General features: G+C 38.5%; 1 protein-coding gene across 2 annotated transcripts in view; it reads left to right on the top strand.

The window, feature by feature from the left end:
• The window catches only part of dscam (Down syndrome cell adhesion molecule), a 138,325-nt gene that overhangs the window by 100,190 nt on the left and 29,230 nt on the right, over positions 1-8,905 (top strand). For both annotated transcript variants that reach the window (XM_015371839.1, XM_015371840.1), the window contains exon 12: positions 6,881-7,077. In XM_015371839.1, the coding sequence (XP_015227325.1) occupies positions 6,881-7,077 (197 nt within the window). The remainder of the gene's footprint in view (positions 1-6,880; positions 7,078-8,905) is intronic.

Genomic DNA, 8,905 nt, shown 5'->3' with positions numbered 1-8,905 from the left:
TAAGTTTGTTTCATTCAAATTTTTTTTCTTTCTTGATTGTTTTTACTGTCTGTTCGAAATAAATAAAATAAATTAATTAATTAAATGACTCAGGGTATTTATAGACACAATATATCACCATCAATTCAAAAAAAGAAAAACAATTCCCAGAATAAATGAGTAAAGATTGGTGTTTCTTAGCAGTGGCAATGAATCCAACTCAAATGAAGATCAAAAAAGCCATAATTTCTGTGATATTTCACCTCGATTGGGGCTGAATGGCCGTCACTGAATCAGCCATTCACCTGTAATTATGCCGCATCATTATCATCCGCCTAACTATCTCATCTATCTAATTTTGTTTGCCACATCACTGACACCAGCGGTTAGACACATTAGAAGCCTTTTCTTTTCGTCTTTTCTTTTATTTCTGCACTGCGACATGGGAGAACAGGATTGTGTAATCACCATACTCCAGGGGAAATCAATGGCATGTCCATTTTCTATTTTCTATTCCTGGGTTCTAGGAATGGCCCTTTTTTTTTCTTTTTTTTTCCCCGAGTAGTAGTCTTTGGAGAGAAAGTGAAGCAGAGAGGGAGCCTGGGCGAGGTGAGGGGAGAGGAGACTGTCCGATGCTGGTTGGCATGGTAACCTGGCCAGGTGAAAGGGAGCCTGGGAGAATGGGGGTGGGGGTGGAGTCAGAGGGACTGTCTCAGGGGAGTAGCCTATCAGCAGCCAGCCTATCCCCCACAATCCCTTGCAGGCTTAAGCGTATCATCACTGCCCTCTGGGTTGCTGTGGAGGAACAGGGCTCTCCTCACCTCCACATAAAAGACACTTTCTACGCGCAGCATACACTGCATGCTCTGCTTTTTCCTCCTTACTCTAGAAACGGCTAAAATGCTGATGTTTCACTCTGCAGCAGCACTGCTCTTGTTGGTCAATAAAGGACATGCACTGTTTCCTAGACGTCAACATAAATATCTCCTGAAACATTCCTACCTGCATGTATCTATTAAAAACATATAGACTTTTACTTTATTTAAAATTTCATTTATATGTTTTTTTTACCAAATGAAAGTCATTATCAGGGCTGGTAGTGCCAGGGGGCTCCTCCCCTCTAGTATTGTACCTCTTTCTGTCTTTCTCTCTTTTTTTTCCTTTCGTTCTTTTCAAGGCAATAATTCCACAGGATATTAAAGAAATAAATCAACACAACAATCACAGGATCCAAAGAGTGCCTCTGGGCTGTCTCAGCTGGGCTGCTCGTGCATACAGAGAACACAGTCTAAAGTCACACACACGTTGTGTCACAATATCCTTGTGGGGACCTTCCATTGACTTCCATTCATTTCCCACTAATTTATATGGCCTAACCGTGACCCTTGCCCTAACCCTAACCATTACCGACACATACCTATCCCTAAACCTAACCTAAACTCAATTCACACCTTAGTCCTAAACCTAACCCACACCCCAAGAAGAGAAACTTTCCTTATGGGGACCAGTTGTTGGTCCCCACAAGTACCTATGAGTATATAATGTAAAATGTAGCATATTCCTAGGAAATTGTCCCCACCAGGTATTAAAGACATGGCCACACACACACACACACCCACACACACTTAATGTTACAGAGCCGCTATATTGTCTGTTTGCCTTTCTGCTCTTCATACAAATTTTTGAGATACGTTCAGCCTGTTAAATAAAGCTTCTGTAATGCAGATTTATTTAGCGGTAAAGGTCTTTATGCAGCTACATTTAGAGAAGGATAATAATCTAATTTTCTTTATCATATAAGAATAAATTAATATATGTAATAGTAGTAAGAAGTGTTTCTATAAATGGAAATACAAAGGTGTTGTCAGAGTAGTTCAGCTTTACAACCGCTGTAGTATTCTGCTCCCTTATGCACTGCCACAGTGGATGATATGGAAGATAACAGCTGAGACTCTGTTAATTATAAATCATTAGTTATAAATTATTTTCCAAATACTCTGGAATTTATAATTTTGGCTAATTTTTACCTTTTCCTGAGCAAAGCTTGTTCTTTCTTGTTCTTCAGTTTTGTTTGAATAATGATTACAATGAACGAATGAAATATGGGGAATATTTGTTGCCTGTCTCTAAAGATCACTGGTCAGGAGGCGAGGTTAACCTTGACCAGGTCTTAATAACAGCTTTGGAACTAGATTTCAGGAATCATTTTTATATGGCTGACAAAGGAAAAAGCAACATTAGTGTTGCAGAAAAAAAAGGAAACAATAGCATTTATAGCTTGCCCCATATTAATACATGAAAAATATTTAATTGATTGAATTTAGAAAAAAAAAAAGTATTTCAAATAGCAAGCAGATCTACAATAGTACTGGATGAGAGAAATATTCTTAGCCAAGTATTGTGTAAATACGCTGTGTTTTATTCAGCGTCAGAACAGGATTGCAGATTTTAAGTGTGAAATAAAGGACTTTTACCACAGGCTGATCTGCTTTTTGCTCCTGTTGGTGCAGCAGACCCAACATTGGTAATGATGGTTTACCAGCATGGTCTGAAGTATAATGACTTTTACATAAAATATTAAGTGTTTAAAGACTGACCAACATGTAGAGAAAGTTAAAGATATTATGTCAAACAACAACTAGGCTGGCAAAATAGATGTTTACCGATCGTTTTTGTGTAATATCTAATGGTATGGATTACGGTTTTAGACCGGAGGTCTTCAACAGGGGGGTCCACGACCCCTAGGGGGTCCACAGTTGATTAGACTTTTTTATATTTTATATTCCCCTCTGCAATTTTTTCCACTAATTGAAATGTCTTTAAATACACATTTACATGAATTGAGCACACTGTAGTGAACAGATAAATGGAGGCAGAAGATGTCTTTCAGTCATCAATGCACACATTCAGCAACACACAGGAGCTCTTTCAAGCTGGGCACCGTTTCATTCACAACACCTGTCCCATCAACCAGGAATCAGAATCAGAAATACCTTAATAATCCCAGGGTGAAACTACTTTAGTTACATTACTCCATCTGTAGTGACTATAGGACCAGCTTGATGTAAGACAATTTCATACTATATATATCAATAGGGGTCCTTGGCCTGGAAATTGAAGACCCCTATTTTAGACAATGAGTAACTTTAATCAAAACTCCAATATCTATGGTGCTGAAATGGGCTAAACGCTTAAAATACACCAACCACAGCAATGTTGGTGCTGATGTAGACATGGTGTGGAGGAGGCCGATCAGGCCGACCAATTAACCTAGTCAGGGACCTCTGGTGGGCTTTGATCATAAAGATCTTACCCAGTGGTTAAAGCATCATACAGCGGCAAAGAAATTAATCATTTTCATGTGTTTGGTGGTTCAAATGATTTATGAACTCCTGTTCTCAATAGTAACAATTAGTCATTAAAGTCAATAGCCATGTATTTCTGTGGTTTTAAAGCAATTCAAACAGTAGAAACACAGTTCATTTTAAACATATCACAGGAATATTAACAAAACTAGTTAGTGTCAGGTTGGGAGGAGGTTTGAAGAGGATCCAAATGCAGAGACTGAAGCTAAAGGGTAACAGAGGCAAAAATCCACAAAATCCAAAAATACAGGAAACGAGAAAACTCACATGAAGAATAAGAAATGGCGATGATGATGCATCAAACAGTGACTGAACAGGAGGTGTATAAATGGGAAACAGAAACAAAGACCAGGCTAATCAGCAGATTGGGAGCAGGTGTGGACAGAGGACTCTAGAAGGGAGCTAAGGGAAAAAACAAGACTGAGACAAGAGGGCAACAGAGGGCAAACAAGAGATACCTAAAAATAATAGAATAACACAAAATGAAAATAAAACCAATAAAATCTCCAAGATAAAACTTAAATACAACTGAAACCATGACAGTTAGTTGAAAACAAAGAAAACCTATTCATACTGTCCTATAAGGCAGGGATTCCAAAAAGAGGGTACTTGTACACCTAATGGTCCGCCAGTGCATTGCAAGGGGTACATGGCAATATTTTATCTATTAGGCAGTAAAATAAAATAGTACTGGGATCTGTTTTGTTTGTTTGAGCACCCAACAAGAAAATTAAACACGCTTTTATCAACCAAAAAGTACGTTTTTCTATATGTTTTAGTTCACCTTCAGTTTTGACGCACATCCAAATCAAGCATAGGAGCAGATTGGATGTAGAGGACAGCCTGATATCTGCAGTTTCACACTGAGCTATCAGAGCTCATCAAAGCAGGTCAGCTGTCTTGATGAAAACGAAGTAAAACTAAGTCAGTCTGACTGTAAGTTTTGTTCTGTATTTTGCTCCCAATTCATCAAGTTTAAATGTGATTATAGGGGAGTTATTCAGAGGAACTCCATTTTTCGTCAGGATTGGTTGAGGTTTTGTAAACCCAAATGCAGAGGCGGAAAGCAGAGGTGAGTCCTTATAGTTTTAAATCCAGCGTTTTTACAGGCAACAGAGGCAGGAATTCAAAATCCAACATAAAGTACAAAAAAACAGAAACTTGGAGACATCAGGGAAAAACAAGCATGAAGAATCGGGGAAAGATGAGGAACTAGCACTGAGGAACTGCACAGGGAGAGTTTATATGGAAGACTGAACAAAGACTGGACTAATGAGCTGATTAGGAGCAGGTGTGAAGAGAGGATTCTACAAATTCAACAATGATTCAACTAAATAGGAAAACAACCAATAAAACTAGAAAACATGGAGCAAAGTAAAACTGAATACTCAAAAGACAACTAAACAGAACCAAGACTGTGACATTTTATAAAAGTTTATAATAGGATTTTATTTTTTGTTTATTTTGATTATTACTAACTTCCAGTCAACATGTTTATGTTGTTTTTTATTTGAGATGGAAATAATAAAATGCATAAAAATTAAATGCTCAAATTACAATTTTAAGTAAAATGGTTTTTATTTCATAATCAGTTATTGTGTCATGACTAAGATCTGACCCAAAAGCAGTAAACCAATACAGAGAGACCAGGGAAAAGGTTTAACAGGTTTACAGTATTTAGGAGATGTGAAGAATCCAGTGTTGCTCTGAACAATGCTCAACCGAAACTGAAAGGTGAGGGGAAGACACTGCGGTTAGTTCAGGCTCAGTAGGAAATTTGATTCTCGAACTTGAAGTGATGAATTTGGTAGTTAACTCACGTTTCCAGAGAAGTTGCTGACTCTTAGACTCCAGTCTGTGTGCAGAAGTTTCAGTGTTTGTCTGGTTCAGTGGAGGGCGGACAGAGTTTACCCAGAATGCGGTTGTTTGTAGGCGAACGGAGAAGCTGACTGCCACTCAGATTCCCTGCGGTACTTGAACGGGTCATAGTGGAGATGAATCCCTTACTCAGTGTGAAGCTCAAACGATTTCTTGAGGGAAAGTGGATTCAAACCTCCAGAAGGTCCGAAACATCCAGTGTGCAGGATGACTTCCTGCCGAGAGGCAAAGACAAAAAAACAAGATTAAAACTCAGGTTGACAAGAACTCAGTTTGACTCAGCAAAAACCCTGCTTGGCTGGAGTACCCAAAACTGGCAAACACTCTGGCGTCGAGGTAGTGGCAGTCAGCAGCTTAAGAGCGCTCCGTTAATGAGGTAACTCTCTGCAGGTGTGTAAGAAGGCGGACCAGAACCAGGCGCCTCCTGGTGGAGGAAGGGAGACAAACACAGAAAAACACAAACAGAGACAGGAATCCTGACATATTGTACATTCCACTTTTGGACAATCATCAATACTTTTAAATGAGAGGGGTACTAATGGTAAGACAAAATGCCAAAAAGGGACCACAAGCCAAAAAAGACTGGGAAATGCTGCTATAAGGTGTGGCAGTCATATGGAATTGTGACGCTGTTAATGAAGTCGGAGGTGTAACTTTTTGGGTTGTTCTGGTAAATTTTTCTAACTGAGAGTTTCACGTTTTGCAGAAGAATGGAACTGTCTGTCAGTTTTTACTTTTTTTTGCTTCAGTTTGTCTTTTAGTAAAATGAGTGATTCAAAAGCTCTTTTTAAGCCCTGTAAAACATCAGGTGTTTACCTTCACAGGTGGATTTTCTCATTTTATCCCCAAAGTGTTAAAATATGTGAGAGTTGACCTCCATCGTAAACCAAACGGGTGGAGATGTCTCAGTCGCTGCATCACTGTCCTCATATTTTGTCACCTAGCAGTGAACATTACTCTGCCAGAGGTGTCAACAAATCCTCCGCCTCTGAGGCGCTTTTAGGGCTGAATCAAAGGAGCCGTGTTCTAAAATGAAAATGTTTACATAAAGCCCGGGCTGCTCTTTCTTACCCCATCTCTTCCCAAACGTGTATCAGGAAAAAAATTCATACTTGTCATGCAAAATAAATCAGCCTTCTTTTCTGTAGCTGAGCCCCAAATGGTGGGAGACTGAATAAGAGATAAGCCTTAAATGTTTGCAACCTCTTGCCTGACACTTTCCATCACATCACCCGAGTCACACTCTGTGTGTTTCTTTGTGCGCAAGACTGAACATGTGGGTTAGCGTATATTTTTGAGTGAGTGTGTGTGAGAGCATCTGGGAGTATGGGCTTGTTATACACTCTGCTGTGGGTGTAATGAGCCATGCATGTCGTTATTGTGCGTTAAGTGTGGTGTCTTCAGAGAGTTGTTACAGCATCCCAGCACCATTAAGGAGCCTCTGATACAAGATACATAGCAGGGCCACATGCTTCCCTAAAGTCAGCATTAATGCAAGGCCTCATATGTGCTCACAGTTCATTGACTATAAACAGGACTTTTAGAAAGAGAGCTGGTTTTCACTGTTTCCAAGCAGGAAACGTTGGTTTTCTGTGTGGCAAGGGAACCACACTCACCAGCAAAGGGATTCAAATAAATGAATGTCTTTGTCTTCACAGTTCCTGCCATGATCACATCCTATCCAAACACCACACTGGCCACGCAAGGAGAGGAGAAGAAGATGAGCTGCACCGCTCATGGTGAGAAACCCATCATGGTGCGCTGGGAGAAAGAGGAACGGATCATCAACCCGGAGACCAGCCGCTACGTGGTTTCTGTTAAGGAGGCGGGCGATGAAGTCATCTCTACCCTGCAGGTAAGGAGCTGTTCTCAGGTGTTGCCGGGTGAAGAAATGATCTTCAAATCTTATTTATGTTAACATGCTAACGATTCCCTTTCAAGTTAGGAATGGAAAGACTTTCATGTGCATTAGAGGAAATAGTGGCCATGATCGGAATCATTTCAATGAAAGAATGCAAATCTTAAAGAGACAGAATGCTAAACGTGAGGTTTTAAACATGTTCAATCATTTTAAATGCTGTTATATGTCAACCCTTAACTATTAATGCAAGTATGATACCTTCTGCTGACCAGATAAAATGTAACTATTCAGTTTATAACAGGGGTGGGTAATCCCAGTTCCTGAGGGCCGATATCCTGCAACTTTTAGAGGTGGCTTTGCTTCGACACACCTGAATCAAGTCATTAGATGATGGACGCTGGAGGGACTAACTGCATGTTGAGGAGGTAACTGTGCCATTTGATTCAGGTGTGTTGGACGAAGCATGGATCTAAAAGATGCAGGATACCGGCCCTCAGGATATGGAATTGCCCACCCCTGGTTTATGCAAACAAGCAGATTTTAAATTATTTTTTTATGTTTGAGGTTAATATAAAGAATTCCAAGGTAACAAACTGTTTTTTTAATAATATGTATTCAGTAAAGAAGAATCCAGTCCAAGTATGACTAAAAAACACAGTTTGCCTCAGTTCTAAATGTTCCTAAATTCAATTAGACATTTTAAATCCTTCCTTTTCTGTTTTTATAAATACAATTAAGGTTTCACAAAACTTAAACTGTGTTTTAAAGACTCTTTTATTTGGTGCAAAACTTTCCCGCTAATGAATTATCATTCCAAATATTTTAAACTGACAATAAGCCAAAATTTTCCAGTTGTTTTGAACAGGGAGATAAGAATTAATTTTTATGCAGATATGAATGTAAATAAAAAACCAGCCTCAGTGTTTTCAGATGGTTTAAATCTTTACGGTCACTGTCTGAATTTATCTTTTTTCTTTCTACATTTGCACGTTTGTCAATCTGCAACACAATCCTGAATATTTTCAGGCAGTCCTATAAGAACTATGTTCCACCTATATCTTTAGGCCACCTTACAGTATATACTATCTGTCTCATAGATAAAGGTTAAAAGCTGATATAATAACTTTAGAATCCATTTCTTTTGCTTCTGAGACAGATTTCCATTTAATAAAAAATTGCTTATTTCTAACTAGCTCTTGTTTCATAAACCAGCTGTCTGTCTCTCCGAGCCCCTTTTCTTCACTTTTTAACATAATTATTCCTGAAGAAAATGTAAAATGTCTCAGCCTTTATTTATAGCTATGTCTAATTATATTGATAACAGATTGAAAAAGAAGAAAAATAAAACCCCAAATCCTGCTGATTGTATAGGTGTTTGAACACAGCTATGCTTTAGATAGTTATCACATATACATTATATAACCTGTATTTAAGCACAGTCTATTTTTTCATTGTTTTTTAATCATCCTTAAATCTCACAAATTTAATTTGTAAAATACAATAAACAGTTACAGTATAACATTACAGTATAATGTTCAGAGGACTGCATCCGAGATGTAGACATCGGAGCGTTTCACATTCAGCTAATAACAAACATTGAAATCAGAAGCTGCTAAGGAACAAATAACATCCTAATTTTAACAATTAGAGGAAAGAAAGTGAGCACCTTCAAGCTTCTATAGACTTTCTCAATTCAATTAAATTTCAATTCAGTTTATTTCTATAGCGCCAATTCACAACACATGTCATCTCAAGGCACTTTACAGTTCAACAGACCATCCAGTCAGATTGATTTAAAGTTTTCTATCCAAGGTAAACCAGT

The sequence above is a fragment of the Cyprinodon variegatus genome, unplaced genomic scaffold (assembly GCF_000732505.1).
Source record: "Cyprinodon variegatus isolate N-32 unplaced genomic scaffold, C_variegatus-1.0 Scaffold65, whole genome shotgun sequence".
In the NCBI taxonomy this organism is placed as follows: Eukaryota; Metazoa; Chordata; class Actinopteri; order Cyprinodontiformes; family Cyprinodontidae; genus Cyprinodon; species Cyprinodon variegatus.
Note: the sequence above shows the minus strand (reverse complement) of the source record. Positions and strands in the feature narration are given on the sequence as shown.